The sequence below is a fragment of the Mustela nigripes genome, chromosome 5, assembly GCF_022355385.1.
Source record: "Mustela nigripes isolate SB6536 chromosome 5, MUSNIG.SB6536, whole genome shotgun sequence".
NCBI lineage: Eukaryota > Metazoa > Chordata > Mammalia > Carnivora > Mustelidae > Mustela > Mustela nigripes.
In genome coordinates this window covers 127767060-127786181 of record NC_081561.1, presented here as the reverse complement: position 1 = coordinate 127786181, position 19122 = coordinate 127767060, and the positions used below count along the sequence as shown (strand labels likewise).

The 19122-nt window shown below is 38.7% G+C and overlaps 1 protein-coding gene across 1 annotated transcript in view; it reads right to left on the bottom strand.

Moving 5' to 3' along the window:
* The window catches only part of FIG4 (FIG4 phosphoinositide 5-phosphatase), a 122087-nt gene that overhangs the window by 72859 nt on the left and 30106 nt on the right, over window positions 1-19122 (bottom strand). Inside the window, exons 6-12 of the mRNA XM_059401193.1 lie at window positions 15065-15213; window positions 11807-11935; window positions 9441-9541; window positions 8018-8180; window positions 6839-6936; window positions 3056-3189; window positions 1439-1555 (exon numbers count right to left, since the gene is read on the bottom strand). Coding sequence (XP_059257176.1) covers window positions 1439-1555; window positions 3056-3189; window positions 6839-6936; window positions 8018-8180; window positions 9441-9541; window positions 11807-11935; window positions 15065-15213 — 891 coding nt within the window. The remainder of the gene's footprint in view (window positions 1-1438; window positions 1556-3055; window positions 3190-6838; window positions 6937-8017; window positions 8181-9440; window positions 9542-11806; window positions 11936-15064; window positions 15214-19122) is intronic.

Below are 19122 nucleotides of genomic sequence, written 5' to 3'. Positions count from 1 at the left end.
CAGCATTTCTTCGTGGAGCTTTGCTGCATTCCTTTGGTTGTTTTTGCAGAAATCCTTATTATTGTCCTTCCTACTTATTTTCTCCATGTGCTAAGGAATGCCTGGGAATACGTTCTAAGCAATATATAATGATATTGAGATTTTATTTTAATGGTTTAAAGCATTTTAATGATTTAAAATATTTTAAGTTCTTGAAATATCTTCATTATTTTAAAGAAGGTTCAGTTCAGAAGATAGTTCACACAACAGGCCTGACCGCTATTCTCAGAAAGGCCTGCTTATATGGTTGGCCCTTGGCTGACATCTGGGAACTTGAGTTCCCACCGTTCCCAGATGGACGAGAGTGGTTCACTGTTCCTAAACTGTCTGTTGAAACAATATAGTTTTGCTGAACATCCTCGTTCCTTCTGGAAGTCAGGAAATTTGGTATGTGCCAAGCAAATGCTGCCTAGGGGACCAGACTCCAGTGAAAAACCCTGGCACTGAGTATCTCATCATCTCCTCTGGTTGGCAATGTTTCACCCATTCTGTGACAACAAGCTCCTGGGGGAATTAAGCATGTTGTGTGGGACTCCATTAGGAGAGGACTCTCAGAAAGCTTTACCTATTTCCTCTGGACTTTGCCACACATGCCTTTTCCCTGTGCTAATTTTGCTTTGTATCCTTTGACCTTAATAAATCACAGCCATGAGTATGAGAATATGCTGAGTGCTTTGAGTTTTCCTAGTGGATCCCTGAGCCTGGGAATGGTCTTGTGGACCACTGTCACAAGTACCCTAAAATTCAAATTATAACAAAAAAAACAGCTTCTAGTTTCATTGATGAGTTCTACTGTATCTCTGGTTTCTACCTCATTGATCTCAGCTCTACAAAAGGAGGACTTCTGAAGACACACACACTATACAGTTGGTAGGATTTTTTGCTTTTGTTTTTTTAACCATTATAGTTAACTTCGTAGTTGAAAATAAAATGCTGGGGATATATAATATCAGATCCTAAAAAGATAAATAAAACATGATCCTTGATCTGAAGAAACTCACAAAGTAGTAATAATGAAAGATCTGTGAGAAAATAACTGTAATACAATGATAAACATTATTTTCATTAAAATGTTAGTATTCAGTCGATGGAAAAAAAATTCCTGCTCCTATTTAATGCTGAAAAATAGGATTCACTGCAGAAAACTTCACTTTACAGAAATATTTTATATAATGTTTGTTCCATGAAGTAAAAGATAAAGACTCCTCAGCCTCCATCTCAAGATACATGACCAGAGGAAGTCCTGTGCCCACAGTGAATGTTCATTCCACAATCACCTGAATGTCCTGTCTGTCCCAATAAATTCATCCATCTTTCAAGTAGTACAAACTGCTCATATTTAGAACAGTTATCCATGAGAGCAAAATGTTTGATTTCAGTTTTTAAATACCATACATACTTTTCATCTGGCCGCAAGATGCTACAGTAAGAATCGGGACGGTTTACAAAGAAACCCGTTTTCTTCACCACGCTCTCCGCAATCACGTTAAGTCGATCAAGGACATTACACAGCTTGCTGATGACAGGAGGAAGAACGAGAAAAGTGAGAAGAATCTGTTTAATATATATTTACCCTTTATATCTGAAGCAAATAGAGTCAATAGTAATGATATCCATGGATTTAATTTTTAAAATCTCTGGTTTGTATCCAACAGGAACACTGTAATAATTAGTTTCTATCGTATAATGTGTACTCAGTAACGAACAGGATTTGGTGCAAAGAGACATGAAGGGCCGCATCAGCTCTTGGCAAGCCTTAATCTTGGCACATTACATCCCCTGGAGAGCTTTTCCCAAAGCCTTTCACTACTTAAGAGTCCCAGCAGTCAAGTCAATATGCATTCACAGGATGACTGTGAGGCGTGTGTGATATACAGTGGAGGTGGCAGAGGAAGAAAACCCTGGAAAATAAATACAAATGGTGCCCACCTGTGATCAGGCTTAGAGGCGAGGAAAATGTGTGCATATGTGTGTGTGAGGTGGGCATGGGTATCTAACTACACAAAATGATTCGGAAAAAAGCACAATGAGTTACAGTACAAAACAAGCCAGTAACATTAAAAATACGAACGAGGCCTCAAAATAAACCTATGATGCCTGGGACATGAGTAAAAGGAGAAGGCGAGGTTGAAGAAAGGAGGTCCCAGGGATGATATGTTTTGAGTCAGCTCTTGACAGGTAAAGGAGGGGTGGGGAAGTACCCCGGAGGGTTGGGGGGCGCGAACAACAGGGACAGAGGCTCTGGAATGGGACCCCGGCAGCCACACTGGGAGCTGAGCACACAGTTTCAGTTTTCAGGAACAGACTGGCCCCAGAACAAAGAAAAAGTTATTACATTCTGGAACCAACCAGGCGATGGGGTTTAACACTACACTAAGGAGTCTGGATTTACTACCAACATTCAGGAGTTACTGCAGGTTTATCCACAGGTGAGATCGTCTGAAAGCGGCGTCTGAGAAAGTGATTAAACAGGAGGACAGGATGAAACATGGAAAAGTGAAGCCAATGCCTGTGAGGGAAAAGTCGTGGAACAGGGATGTCCTGAAGTGACCAGCTACTTCAAAGAGAATGTCCAAGTGATATAAGTCATGGGCAAAAAAAAAAAAACCCAAAAAAAACAGAAAACAGAGTCTGGTCAATTAATTGAAGCACTCAAATTATACATCAGTAGAAAACAGCCCCTCAAACAGATTCATAAAGGAAATTAAAAGAAAACATTCACTTTATTTTTTTTTTAACATCTTATTTATTTTCAAGAGCAAGCAAGCTAGCAAGAGAGAGCATGAGCAGAAGGGAGTGGCAGGGAGAGAGGGAGAAGCAGAGTTCCTGCTGAGCAGGAAGCCTGATGTGGGGCTTGATCCCAGGACCCTGAGAAGATGATGAGCTGAAGGCAGATGCTTAACCCACTGAGCCACCCAGCTGCCCACATTAACTTTACCACAGAGATCAGTTTCCTGCAATTTTACATCACAAGAAAAGGATAATGCCAGAACCAAACATATGAATATCTACTCACCTTTTGGTGTACTTGGCCATATCCCAAGGGATATAAATAATCATGTGTTCAGGAGGCAAAAACTGGTTGAGGTACGTCACAGCGGCTACAAGCTCTTCACTCAGAATTCTCTCGTGCTTTCTTTTCTCTCGTTCCTTTATCAAAAATTAAACATTTTGGGGTTTCTAATTACCTCAAATCAGAGGAAGAGTCTTTTAACAGTTTTACTTTTCAGCTAAGACAAGAAGCCAAAGTCTTAAATATATGAAACAAAACTTAAAATAAAAATAATATAAATGCAGAGAAATAAATGCTTTGTTGAATTAAAATCAACAGATAATTAGCTTCAAAAATTCCAGGAGATAACATTTCTTTTTAGTAACTTCCTGGAGCCCTGAGAATCCCAGTTCACCTTCCTGGGGCTGGTCTACATACTCCACACCCCACTGTAGCAGAGCACAACTCCCCAAGGACCAGAAGAAAGAAACCCCCAACTTCAGCCAGCTAAGGGTCACCAAAATCAACTGGGTCTGTACAGATAATCCCTCAACTGGCTGAGAGTGCTTTGACAGCCTATAGGCGTTCTTAAATTGGACTCTCACAAAATCCCTTGTGAAGTAGCCAAGGCAGGCCCTTCCCCCTCTCCCCCTTTTACACTGTGGTTGAATGAGGTTAAGAGGTGTTCACGAGAATCTTACCTTCTGCCTCCCTGCCTGCTGTATACCCCATTACATATCACACGCTTCTCATTCGAGAGCTCTCAGGCTGCGGCCTGCTAGCCACGCAGCCTTTGGCAAAGCTCTCAACTTTCCTAGGCCTCTATTTCTTCATCTATAAAATGAGGCAACAACAGTATCTCCCTCACAGCAAAAATGTGAGGCTTAAAAGTGATAAAACATGATCATCTCTTCTCAGAGCATCTGCCACATGGGGACTATTCATCAAAACTAACTCCTTTTATTGTTATCCTGTTCAGGACTTCACTTAGGGACAAGGAAAAACAATTCAGTGATAGTAACACTGACATGGTGTGGAGGCACTACGGCTGGCATCAAAATGGGTCTCCGCTGTTTTCAATCATGGTGATTAGCTATCAGTTGTCATGAATTTAATTAGCTAACCGCTGTGGAAACAAAAAGGGTATCTATTTTGCACAGCTGAGTAAACCAAATGGGAGGAATTAGAAAAGTATTGATTAAGAAGCGTTAAATCAGTTTAGAACGAACATGTAGTTAGCTTTTTATATCTGAGAGAATTAAATATCTGGAATTTTTCTCAAAAGCCCTTCATATCAACTAAAGGAAACAAAACCTTTTTGAAATTTGATCAAATCTGACATTTCATGAGATGGGGAGAACAGGTTATCCAATCAACCATCGGTCATCTCTGAGGAATTTGCTCTGTGCCCCATCTGACTGTCGGGGGCTAGCGTTAGTAAGCCAACCTCCTTTGGGGCACAGACCCCTGCTACAACCAAATGAAAACATCACACACACAAGCGGTTTTGCATATCATCTCAAGGGTTCAGAGACTCCTCCAGTGACCATCCAGGGTCCTCAGACTAAAAACCTCCAAATAGTTATGCCTGACTACAGGTTGACTTTCTATTGATTCCCCAGTAATAGCACTGAAGGCACAGGTGGGGATTGTGGCGAAATGTCAACCAGCGCCTCAAACTTCCATAACAAGGGAAGTGGGGGGTGGGGATATTCACAGCACACGGTAAGAGAGAAAAGAAATCAAGGGAAGTATTTCACTTTAGTGACTTCATATGGAGGTGGAAAAAAAAAGTGAAGATCCCTCAGTATCATTCCACACACACAAATGCGTTCTTGGACGCTAATCACAAGTTAATACTTTTTCCGACTGAACTGAATAAACACCTTCTTTTGTCCTATGAATAAAATAACTAATGACAAAGACAATAACAACAAAAACCTTTTCTTTCCATTCCGCAAAACAGTAACTTAATCTCTACACTATTTTCTAGTTAATATCCAGTTATTGCCAGGATTTTTTTGACAATGGAATGATAAACAAGTACAATTTCTAAGTCCGCCGACTAGACTTTAAAGATTAAAAAATAAATGCACATTTGAGAAACCTGGGCAAGAACACTTTACAACCCCATGTATCGGATATTATTTTTTGAATCTATGTATTTAATGCAGAATTATTTCAAGCATCATAGACTGAATCTCCATTTAGCCATAGCTTTTAACAGCAGCATAAGGACTTTGTAAAATGCGAAGCAAAGTCAGTGTTCCCTGTTTCGGTGAATGGCATCACCATCCAGCCACCTGAAGTCACCAGCAACCTGGGAGTCAAGCCGGACCTCTCCCTCTCCCTCCTGTCACAGCCAGCCCATCGCCCAGTCTCTGCCCTCCGCATGCTTCTGTCCATCTCTACCATACCACCCCAGTTTAAGCCAGGGCCACTCCCTCCCTGGACAATTAGAATAGCCTCCTATGGGGTCTTCCAGCATTCTTTAACCTTGTGCCTATCCACATGTTCTCTTGAGGTCAGCATAGTCTTTTTAAAATGTAAGTCTGATCACAATCCTCTTACTCACTCATGCAAAACCTTCAGCGGTTTCCCATTAAACTCTAAAGATAAAGACCAGACTCATCGACACACCCTACAAGGCTCTGCAGGGTCCGGCCAGAGCTCTCTCCTCAGCCTCATCCCACAACAGTGCCCTCATCATCTCTCTGGCCCTCGTCGTCAGGACCCCACCATACATGGCGTTTCCTTCCCCAAACGCACCATGTCCCCTCTCCTGACCCAGGGCCTCGGAACCTGCAATTCTGAACTGAATACTATTTTCTCTCTTCTTGGCCTAGTTAATGCCTCTTCCTTCAGTCTGCATGGCCTCATCACCTCCTCAGAAACTTCTCTCCCATTATAAGCTCTCATGTGTTGGTACTTCGGCATTACTTCACCATCTCCTCCGTTAGACTGTCAGCTCTATGAAGGCATGAGTTGTTTCTATGACTGCCATGGCACAAAGGAAACCTTTGAGAAGACTTGTTAAATAATGAACTAAACGGACATAGGATTCCTTGTTTTTTGTTTACATTTATTAACCAATCTCTTAGAATAATCTCACACTATTAAGTTGTTGGCCACTGCTACAACCGTAACGTAACAATAACCTTGTGTTCAGGGTTTTCTTGGCAGCATAAATCTCTTCAATGCACATGGTGGCAACAGATTCGGAAACAATTTTTATCTGGTTTCCTTGTCTCCATTCTAGGCTGTTGACCCAAGGGCCTACTCACGTCCATGAGATCTACTGACCAGACAGTGTACTCTCACAAAGAAGCACAGAACTGCAAGGCCAGGCCACCACTTTGTCCACCTTGTTCTTAAACCACCCCAGTTTCTGACTCCACCTTCAGATCTTATTACCGCATGTAACCTTCCTAAGAGATCTCTGATTTTCAAGGGAATGGGTTATATCAAGGCTAGGCTGTGGCTCTGTGATCTCCATGCTTCCTTCTCCAGGCTGTCTTGGAAACTAAGGCAGAACTTCACTCATCACCAGTTCACCCAAGGAAATCAGAAGATTGACAGCATTGCTTTCTTCCCTTGGAAACATACTGCTGCTTCTCCCTAGGGAAGAGGCCACACAGAACCTAGGCCAATGGACAGTGGCTTAGATGGTCAGACACAGTGCTCTGTCACAACACGGAAAATCTAGAAACCTCTCCTCTGGGGAGAGGTAAAGCAAGCTTGTAAACCCCTTTGGGCTGAGGAAAAATATTCCTCCATTTCATAACTAAACAGACGGACACATCATACCTTCACTAAATTCAAGATGATGATGGGGGAGCCAAACCTTTGAAGCATCTGGTCAAAGTGAAGGGCAGCCACGTGTGCAAATGGATCTGCCTGATCCACTAAGGGGGATAAAAAGGATGAATAAATACCAGAATGAAAATCATAAAGCAAGAATAAGAGAAGTATAAGGTTTTGTTTTCTTTTTTAACGTTCAAAGAAATGCAATTCAACTAATCTAGTCGTTTTACTTCCCAAGTTCCTCTTGAGCTTATCAGATACTCATTTGTCACATATTTACTGAATTTGACTGATTCTCACATTTCTGAAGTAAAATAGAATTTACTAGCAGCCAAAATTAAAGAAAAATTATGTTACGAAATAAAATAACAAAAGTCCTTCTTCTAAATTATCTACTTTCCAGTACTAAAACTTTGTTAGGATCTAAGAATTCATGGATTTCTCTAATACTACATCATCTCAAAGTATGGGTAAAAAAGAGTTTTTATTATTTATTTATTTACTTACTTACTTATTCTGGAGCAATCTTTTTAATAGTAACTCTTCTATTAAATAGAATTTTGGAACACGGTAAAAAAAATTCAAAAAAAAATTAAATTAAATTAAATTTTAAAAAACCTGAAGCTCTCTTTAAACCTAACACAAAACATTATAGAATTCTTGAAAGAATTGGTTATACCTTATGCTCTACTGTGAAATGGTAGTAAATATAGTGGAATTGATATTTTAATCAGTGGCTGAAATCTGCAAGCATCAATTTAGTTCTTTTCTGGATTTATGGTGAATTAAACTAAGGTCTAGGGGTGCCTATGTGGCTCAGCAGGTTAAGCCTCTGCCTTTGGCTCGGGTCATGATCTCAGGATCCTGGGATTGAGCCCTGCATTGGGCTCTCTGCTCAGCGGGGAGCCTGCTTCCCCCTCTCTCTGCCTGCCTCTCTGCCTACTTGTGATCTCTCTCTCTGTCAAATAAATAAATAAAATCTTTAAAAAACAAACAAAAAAAACTAAGATCTACACTTAATACTATATTCATGTAAATATGGTCACTGACAAAATATAGTAAATGTATGAATGCAAATGCATCTGCAAAAAAAAAAAAAAGACTGCTCCAAAAAATAAATACATAAATAAGTAAATAATAAAATTTTAAAATATAAAAAAAAAAAAGGACTGATCCACGCACATGTAATAGGTGGTTTAGGCATCATAGTTGAAATGTCCTGAGACCAGTATAAAGGAACGGATCCTCTAACTTGGACATAAGAAGAGTAACTTCCTGCAGTAAAAGACATCACAGAAGCATCACAGAGTATTTGTTCCGTCTCCACTTCATTTGCAACATCGCCCTGAAAAGAAAGGTGGCATTTAAAGATATTTTATGTTCTTAGAATTTTTTAATGGAAAAAAATTTCCAAGTATACAATGAAATTATAATTCCCTTTCTTAGAACACTTTAAAAGAGGTAAATGTTGATCAATATTCAATGTGCACATTAGGAAAGGAAAACCATTAAAATGCAACAAAGGAAGGCAATTAAAAATAGCCCAGAATAGACTAGGAAAAAATCAAATTAAATAGCTAATAATACAAGTAGCAGACAGAGAACAGCCTGAGTGATATAAATGGCAGAGAGGGAGAGAAAAGGAAAACAATTACATGAAATTATACAGGAGGTTAGGAAGACTAGCAGAATATAAAACTTCAATTCTGAAGGCCAGGGAGGAAGGAAAGGACAATAGAGTGAGATTCAAATAATGCCTGATGGACAGAAGGGAAAAAAAGGTCTAGAGTTAGCTTGGCTTATAAAAGTACAGACGGATAGGACAAAGAATAATTTCAGAGGCATTAATAATATGTCTGCTTAATTATCCGTAAAATGTTCAAAAATAAGTAACATAGCAAAATTGTGATTTTTCTCAGCGCACCAGTCTTAACTATTTTCATTGTTGATACAATTTTAAGAACAATGGTGCTATTTTAACCCAGGATTAAAGCCCAATGTCTCACTCAATCTGTCCACTCGATCTCACATCTGGGTAAGACTCAAGCTGTCTACTGCAAATAGAGATGAAACACTTGGAGGAGAGGACATGACTGATGGAAGGATAGGACTCCTGTCATGGCTATTTTCCAGAGCCGAGCAGACTAAGACCCTGCCGGGAGCCAAACTAAAGTAGAGGTGGCAGTAGGGGGGATGGGGTTTCCATGCCTCGCTCTACTTTGTCTTTTCATCAAAGATGCGTTTCCACTGAGGGCTCCCCTCCCCGTACTCCTCCAATGGAGACACTTTGCTATTTTAGTCGCTACACTAAATATGCACTATGTTTTTTCATATCTTACAGAAATGGCTCAGCCTCCAAAACATGAGACATGTCATAACTCCCCAGGGCAATGCACAAGTCGCTCTAAGATAGCTGATTTTTCAGAACCTCTGTATACTAGTCACATTCCTCACAAGTGTCAGACACCCTGGAGCATTAATTATTCTCTTGATCACATCCCAAACTAAGAAATGCCACTTTCTAGAATTCCACTTGGCTACCTCCGTCAGCAAGGCTGATGTGAAAGGTTAAGACGTCAGCAGTGCCGCTGCTTCTGCATCTTACCTCACAGTTGGCGCCCCTCTTGAGAAAGCGGGTCCCCGCAAACTTACTGGATCTTCTAGCTATTAGAGTCACGTAGACGGGTCGTCCATAGATCAACAGCTCTTAGAAATCAAGTTAAAGTTATTTGAGCATTCACACCAAACTGCCACACCCCACCAAGAGAATCATTAGACCTTAAATATGCATTTAAATATAGCTTGACCAGAAGGTTAAAGAACACCCAAAAGTTCCACCCAAGAATGGAACAGCGTTGGGTCTAACTGTTCTTCCAAATGAGGCAGGTATTAAAGCAAAAACAGGCCACCCTAAGGAGTGGTTTCCATGCATTTCAGATGAAACAGTAAAAAGGTGTCAGGTTCGTGGCCAAGGGAAGGCCTGGTCTCTCCTTATTGCCAACTAAAGGATGTAAACAAGTACAATTAATCCTTCTTTGGTCTTCAGAGATCATACACCACTCAAAGAGAGCAATGCCGCTTAACAGGGGGTTAAATAGGAAGCAATACATCATATGTACGGAATGGAGTATGTGTAATACTGTAAAAGTTCCCCAAATGTGTCACCTAACTACAAAAACTAAACACTGAATTACTGAACCGATACACAGCTTATTGATTATGTCACTTTATTTAGTTTTCTGAGCCTCAGTTTCATCTTCTGTAAAATGGTGTAAGTACTAGTAAAGTAACTAACTTTATGAGGTGGTTGGGGGGACTAGGTTAGGTAACGCGTGTAAACCAGTGCCTGTCCTACAGTAAATGCTGACTATACAGCAATTTCTTTTACCATCGTAAAGACTTCCACAATTCATTAAATGCTTGATAACTAGGAAACTAGTTTCATCACCTAAGCTAATGAGCTTTAAAATTATAATCCATGGTGCTATTCGCTATTTTTAAAAACACAAACATTTACTGTGCTTAATACAGGTTTGGCCCTGAGTTAGCTCTTGAGGATACAAAACAGTTTAGAACTGCCTCTTGGAAAATACCTTTAGAAACTGTAACACATTCTTTTTGGTGTCCTTGGTGGTGAAAACTTTGTGTTCTTTCCAGATACATTTCACTTTTGGCAACAGAAAAGGTAATTCAGGGCTAAATCTCATTATTCAGTGAACAAACCAAGCAGATACTAATACTCACTGCTTGGAAATTATTATAAATTAATGAGCCTGACTTGCAAGTTCGGGGCATAAATCTTACTCATCCTCATTTTAAACTTCCTTTGTGTCAGCATCTAGCCTCTTTTCTCCCTCATGTGCCGTAAAGAAGGCGCCATAGGTGCTCTTTAGGACTGATCTCTCTAGCTATACCCCTTGATCCCACTCCTCCCAAAAGTCCTAGTGCAAAATATGCATGATCAAATTTACTCATTTAATGATCTCAAAACAACCACTCCTTTAAAATTTTCACCATAGGTCTTAAAAAACCTAAGACACAAGAAAGAACGTCAACTGGAAAACAAGCTAGGTGTACAAATGTCCTTACGCGATCTCTAAAAGGGACAGGAAAAAACGAAATACTACTCGTAGCATAACAGCACTTTCTGGAAAGGTTTCAACCATAGTGACAAGTTAAGTAAAAGGGAACAAAAGTATTTATAAAATTGAACTCAAAATCAGCTTAACCTAAGGTTCAACCTGCATCTACTAAATCTCTTACGTCCCTTTCCAATCCAGGCCTTTCTTACATTATGCCCGAACCACAGCAAACTCTTCCTAACTCATGTACCCTGTTCTGGTCTCATTTTATTTAATCCAACTTGAAAATAACTGTCAACTTAACCCTCCTAAGTACTCCCCTCTACACTACCCTCTTGAAAAAGCTTTTCAAAAGTTCAGGCACCAAACCCAGAATGCTTACTTAGTCTGACCACCAATGCAATCTGGTGACTAGCTACCCCACTACCCACTAGGTTGTACTTCCCAAGGATTTTACACCCTAAGGCAGGAGAAGACTCCCATGAACTTTTCTACCCCTACACTCATCGTGCTTTCCCCACCTCGGAGCTTGCTGCTTGCTTCCTGCTCAGGTCTGACTTTTGCTTGGAGCTCAGGCCAAGCCTGACTTTTCCTAGGAGCCTGCCCTGTCCTCCCCACCTGTCAGTGATTCTGCTCCTCCTCTCAGAAATGAATGATACTTATGGCCTCTATTACTTCCTAAGCACACAGCATTTCTCTATTGTTTATCTCTCTGTGTATATAAGAGATCTGTTTAAATGGTCTGTATTCCTGATATCATCAGTAAGTTTTCCTGCTGGGTGTAGAGAATGGTAATGAATAATCTTATAATTCGTGTACAGTCTTCTACAGATTGACACAGCTTAAGTTTAATAATATATACCTTAACTTTTTTTTAAAGAAAGGATACTTGACTGCCCACAGAACCCATGAATAATATACAACAGCCAGTCACGATGCACAGCATTTTTAATTATATCCAGAAGTTCACCGTTCCACACGTACTTCATATAAGGCTCACTAGAGATCCCAAATACACCTGAAAAATAGAAGTCGGTACCAGAAATATAAGGAAATGGTCTATACTCCTCTTTAAGTTCTAAAGTTTTTGTTTTTAACTTCAAAATAAAATGTCTGATTAAGAGCATTGTTATTTTCAGTGGCTATAATTTATATCATCACCCAGAACACTGTGCTGATTCTGCACAAAGTAAAAGAATAAACATATTTTTCCGATTTGTGGGAGTTTTTAACCTAAGAGAAAAGTAAACAAGAGGGAAATGAAGGACACACGGACAAATACACGACCAAGGCCGAGAGAGAGCATCAGGCAGCGGCTGGGAGCGCTGCTCTGGGGGTGCCGAGCGCCTGGGTCCAAACCCTGGCCCTGCCTCTCATCAGCAGGGTCGCAGGTGGGACCAAGAGTGCTATCTGCTACCGCAGTGTCCATTTCATACATCTGTACCTGTATCACATGGTTGTTGTGAAGACCGTAATGAAGATAATGCACAAAAATTGCTTCGAACATGCCTGGTGCCTTACTGATACTTCTGTAAGTGGGAGTTATTACCCTATCAGGCCTTTTCTATACGAAGAAATTAATTTCATCAAACATGATTTTAGCATATCCAGATATACTTATTAAACATCAATGAGTTTTACAAAACATATAAAGGGCAAAATGAGAACTAAGTATGTTTTTGATGATGGCTTAAAAGACTGTAACAGTGGGATGCTGCGGTGGCTCAGTCAGTTGTGTGTCCAACTCTTGATTTCAGCTCAGGCATGATCACAGAGTCCTGAGAGCAAGCCCTGGGCCAGGCTCTGAGCTCAGTGGGGAGTCTGCTTAAGGAATTCTCTTCCTCTTGCTCCGCCCCTCCCCCTGCTTATGCCCATTCATTCTCTCTCTCATAAATAAGTAAATCTTAAAAAAAAAAAAAGACTAACAGTTCTGGATAGCAGGCTGTTCTTCTTCTCAAAACATAGTATGTTAAGAGTGTTTATATACTGTGACAAATACACTTGGTTTGAGTCATAAAAATTGAACCTCCTCTGCCCTTTCAATGCTTTACACAGAGCACGAATAGTACACACAAGAACTAGAGTCCTTGTCTTTGCCACTTACCAGTCTTCATGAGTTCTGGCTAGTTACTTAACATCTCTGAACCTCAATTTTCTGAATTGTAAAATGATACTACTATTCACTTCAGAGATATGTTCAGATTAAATAATACATGCAAAGTGACTAATACACTGCCTGACATGGTACAGACTTTTTAACAGATGTATTATTTTCCTTTTCTACCGACCCCTGTATCTTCTGCCCTCACTCTCTGTTTCCTATCAGTTTCCCCCTATGTGGTAGAAGGACAGTGTCCCCCAGAAGATGTTATGTCCTAATCACCAGAGGATGTGACTACCTTATGTTACATGGCAAGGAAGAATAAATTTGCAGATGGAATTAATGCTGTTAACTCAGATGACCTTGAGATCGGGAGAGTATTTTGAATTATCCAGGTGGGCCCATTGTAATCACAGGGTCATTATTTATAAGCGAAAGAGGAAAACAGGAATCTAAGAGTCAGAGTGATGTAATGCAGGAAAAGCCTCGACTGGCCACTGCTGACTTTGAAGATAAAAGGGGCCCCAAGCCAGAGAATGTGGGCAGTCTCTAGAAAATAGAATGGCAAGAAAATGTCTGCATAGTCTCAAAAAAGGAACACAGCCCTGCCAACAGCCTAATTTTAGTCCACTGAGACCTATTTTGACTTCTGACTTCTCTAACAGTAAATTCGTATAGGTTTAAGTCCCTTAGTTTGTGGTAATTTGTTATAGCAGCTATAAAAACCTAATACACACTGTTATTCATATCTGTCATGTAGAATTGCTCCAAAGATAGTAAAAAATTAAGTGGCTTTTAGATTCCAAAACAAATATTCAAGTTCAGATTTGGGATGCCATACAGTGCAAATTTAGAAATACTTTTAGCTTTTCTATTCCTAAGTGGGATATTTAGAAGACATGATGCAAGTAAATATTCAGGCACACATTATTTTGACCTCCACCTGTCTCTAGTAGTATATGTTACAATTTGGGAGTCTAAACCAGGGCAAATTTAAGTGATCTTGATGTTCTGAGGTAAGGACGTTGCACTGAGTTTGGCCTTAGCACAAGCTATACTCAATCTAGTAGATTAAGGGCAATGCTACAAATGGCATCCAGTTTAAGTAACACTCTAAGTCTTAGAGCGAATGGTTACCTTTGGCAAAATGCTAAGCGAGCACAAAATGCTAAGAGGCTCTTTCTGAGTGTCCTGCAAGGACACTTTAGAACTTTAGATTCTAAAGATACTGCTAGAACTTTAGATTACAGACCTACTCTGCACCTACATTTGCATCACTATTATTCAGGTTGCACAGGGCAAGGTGCCCAAGACATTATTGACTTACTATGTTTCCAAAGTATATGCATTTCAGCTAAACTGCTCTAAGTCTGAAATGATTCCTTCACCACATTCACTTTAGTAATGGCCCTGGCTTTAAAGTTCTAGACCAAACCAAAAATCTAGGGATAAAGGCACCGTGTGACTGGTTCATTTAGGATCTCCAGGATGATTGATGCCCACACGTGGTCCTGCACTGACCCTACAGTGGTCCTGAAGAAACAAGGCCTATAAGGGACACCTGGGTCAAGCTGGGACCAATCAAAATAAGAACAACCTCTGACCCGCTGCCTTGGTTCCTTGGCACATTGGCCATGAGATCTTAATCTCTACACCTCAGTTTCCTACTCCATGGTGAATTTTTTCCAAACCTCTCTATGAAGGAAAGTAAGGTGGTGGTGTGTATTTTCCAATATTGGAAAAAAAACAATTCTCCATTCAAACTTCACCATAAGTCTAGACGTAAATGTATTCCATTAAAAATACAGGCATGTTTGCTAGGGAAGGTTAGCATACAATTTTCCGGCTGGCCCACAAATGAAAATCACATTGTGATTAATGATCTCTATAAAAATGAACTGGTCAAGTTTATATATCCAAAACCTCATATAAGGACCCGGAGGAATAAGGGCCAGAGAAATATGAAGGAAATGTGAGTTAATTTAATGAGGTGCCATTTCACAAATGCCGTATTAACCTATATTAGATATACTGAAAATCACCTACCACTTCCACCCTGTGTAATTAATCCTTCATCTTCAAAGATGTCGAAACTCTCCTGGCGAGGCTGGGTTGTTTCTGACTTTAACATCTCCAGGGGCATTCGCAAGACAGTGAGATTATACTGAAGTGAGTGGGACAAGTCATAACTGTAACTGAGAACATAACTGAAACTTAACATGAATTAGAAAAGCAAAACATATTTCAGTCTTGGCTCCTATATGGAATTAAAAACTGAACCACATTAACACCTGTTCAATTACTTAGAAACAAAGCTATTCAAATAAACACTGTAAAATATAGTAAATCATGAATATAATTAGAAACTTAAAAATCACTGCATCCTCAAAAAATTAAAAATAGAAATACTATACAATCCAGTAATTCCAGTTCTGGGTATTAAAGAATGAAAACAAAAATACTAATTTGAAAGGATATATGTACCCCTATGTTTACTGCAACATTACCTACAGTAGCCAAGATACAGATATGGAAACAACCTAAGTGTCCACTGATAGATGAATGGATAAAGAAGATTGGTATATCTATACAATGGAATATTACTCAGCCATTAAAAATGACTCTTAGCATTGGGTGTGGTGCATAAACAATGAATCTTGAACACCAAAAATAATTAAATTAATTAATTAATTGGGGGGGTGAGCTCTTGCCATTTGAAACAACATAGACGGACCTAGAAGGCATTATACTAAGTGGTATAAAACAGACAAAGACAAATACTGTATCGTTTCACTTATATGTGGAATCTAAAAACCAAATCAAACAAACAAAAAAACTGGAAACAGACTCACAGAGAACTGATGGTTGCCAGAGAGGAGGGGTGGTCGGATGGGCAAAAGAGGTGAAAGAGATTAAGAGGCACAAACTTTTGGTTATAAAATAAGTAAGTCACCGGGATGAAAAGTACAGCAGAGGGAATATAGTCAATAATATCATAATAATGTTGTATTATGACAGATGACTATACCTACCATTGTGAGCACTGAGAACTACAGAGAATTGTCAATCCACTATGTTGTATATCTGACACTAGTAATAATATTTTATGTCTACTATACTTCAGTTAAAAAGATTATTGCATGACTTAGGCATTTGCACAATTAGAAATATATAATACAATGCAAATGATCAACATTCACTGACTTGTAATGTGCAGTTTTTACTTCCCAGTGAAATCACTCTAACTTCACAGTCTTGTGCAAAGGGGTCACACTCTCATATATACCTGAATGGAGTTCCATAGATGTTACAATATCTACAATATCTACTGTAGTTTATGTATGAACAAAAATAATTCTATTAGTTATTAGTGGTAGTACCATAACCGACTTCATAATAAAACAGGAATAAGCAAGTAATATAAGCCATTATGATAAAACATGTTTTAGGAGAGTAACAGCCATCCAAAAAGTTGTAACAGTCTTTGAAATGTAATTTTGGCCTTGCAGCCAATAGAAACCCATTTTACAATCTTGATTTCACATTATTAACAATTTTAAAAATATCTCTAGCAATACATTTTAGCACAGAATTTCAGAAGGTATCTAGAATTCTTTAGATTTGCCTGGAGACTCACATATTATTTCAATTATTAGTTCTTCTTTAATTTGCTCATCTAATTAGGTTGAAATTGATTTGTTTCATCTGTGAAATTCAATTTTACCATATTTGCTAGTTGGAGCCATTAATTTTCCTAGCATCTAATCTCAGGGATAAAAGTTCTATAAAGATGTTGATTTTTTAATCACATTTATAATAGCATCAAAAAAAATAAAAATATGTAGGAATAAATTTAACCAAGGAGGAGAAAGAGATCTTACACTGAAAATAATAAGATACTGATGAAATAAACTGAAGAAACAAATAAATGGAAAGATACTTCATGTACATAGAGAATTAATATTGTTTAAATGTCCATACTATCCAAAGCCATCCATATAGATCCCTATAAAAATTCAAATGACATTTTTCACAGAAATAGAAAAAAACAATCCTAAACTTTGTATGGATCCACAAAAGACCACTAATAGCCAAAGCAATCTTAAGAAAGAACAAAGATGGAGGCATCGCACTTTCAGATTCAAACCTTTTAACAAAGCTACAGCATTCAAAGTAGCATGGCATAAAAACAGACACATAGATCAGTGGGACAGAACTGAAAGCCTAGAAATAAACCAATGCATACAGAGTCAACTATTTGACAAGGGAGCCGAGAAGACACATGGGAAAAGGATAATCTCTTCGATAAATGGTGCTACGGAAACTGGATACCCATATGCAAAGAATGAATTGGACCCTTGTCTTACACCATTCACAAAAGTTAACTCAAGATGGATTAAGACTTAAATATAAAATTAAGACTTAAAAACTATGAAACTATTAGAAGAAGACAAAGGAGAAAGGCTCTTTGACATTGGTTTTAGTGAAGATTTTGTGGATATGACACCAAAACACAAGCAACAAAAGCAAAAATAAACAAGTGGGACAACAGCAAACTAAAGAACTGCACAGAAAAAAAAATCAACAAAATAAAAAAGAAAATATTGACAAACCATCTATCTGATAGGGGGTTAATATCCAAAATACATAAGGAACTCATAAAACTCAAGAGCAAAACAAAACAAACAACCCCCCCTCCAAAAAAAATCCAATTAAAAATGGGCAAAGGACCCGAATAAACATTTTTCCAAAGAAAATGGCTAACAGATATGTGAAAAAATGTTCAACATCACATTATGGAAATGCAAATTAAAGCCACAATGAGACAGCAATTCATACTTCCTACAATGGCTATTATCAAAAAGACAAGAAACAGGTCTTGGGTAAGCTATGGAGAAAAGGAACCCTGATGCACTGTTGGTGGGAATGAAAACTGGTGCAGCCACTATAGAAAAGAGTATGGAGGTTCCTAAAAATTTAAAAATATAACTACCATATGATCTGGCAATCCTACTTCTGAGTATATGGCCAAAGAAATGAAATCACCATCTTGAAGAGATATCTGTAGGCCCACATTGACTCTAAGCATAATTCACAATAATAGCCAAGACATGGAAACATTCTAAGAGTCCAGCAATAGATGAATGGGTATAGGATATTACTCAACCATAAAAAAAAGGAGGAAATCCTACTATTTGGAACAACATGGATGGAATTTGAGGGTAGTATCCTAAGTGAAATAAGTCTGATCATTTCCATATGTTCATCACTTCTATGCAGAACCTAAAAAAGCCAAATTCATAGAAATATAAAGTAGAGTGGTAGTTGCCAGGGGCTGGGGCATGGGAAAAGGGTAGGCTGGGAAAAATGGGGAGATGCTGGTTGCATGGTACAAGCTCCCAGTTTAAGTTAAATAAGATCTGGGGATCTAATGCACAGCATGATAACTGTAATTAACATTAATGAATTGTAACTTGAAATCTGTTGACAGTACATCTTAAATGTTTTTCTCACACACACACATAATTATATGAGAGGATGGAGGTGTTGACTAACTTTATTGTGGTAATCATGTCAAAATACATATGTGTATCTAATTGCCACACTATATACCTTAAACTTATAGATGTTATATGTCAGTAATATCTGAACAGGTGGCAGGGGAAGGGGGGGAAGGATGTTGATTTTTAACTTTCAAAAATCAATTCTTCCTAGTTAGAGTAATTACTTTATTCCAGTCGATTCTTAAGAATGAAGTATATCCTTTTTAAGGCTTACTTATTGACATAAAAACCGTAACTGACATACTTTTATTCATGGGATGACTTGATCCCAGAGCTCAGTGTGGGGATCCAAAGTTGAATTCGTGGAGAAAACCATTTCTAACAATACCACCAAGTTTCAGTGACAACTTGAAGATGGTATAAACATAAAATTAAGTGATAAAGACAGAAAAGCAGATGACTGCAATAAACACAATGGAAAGAGACATTCAATAAACATCTGTGGATGTGAAAATTCTTCGTTTAGTAACTCTCCACTAGACTACTGTTAAAATAATGAACTTCCTTCAGTTTTGCAACAATGAACACATAGCGCATTCT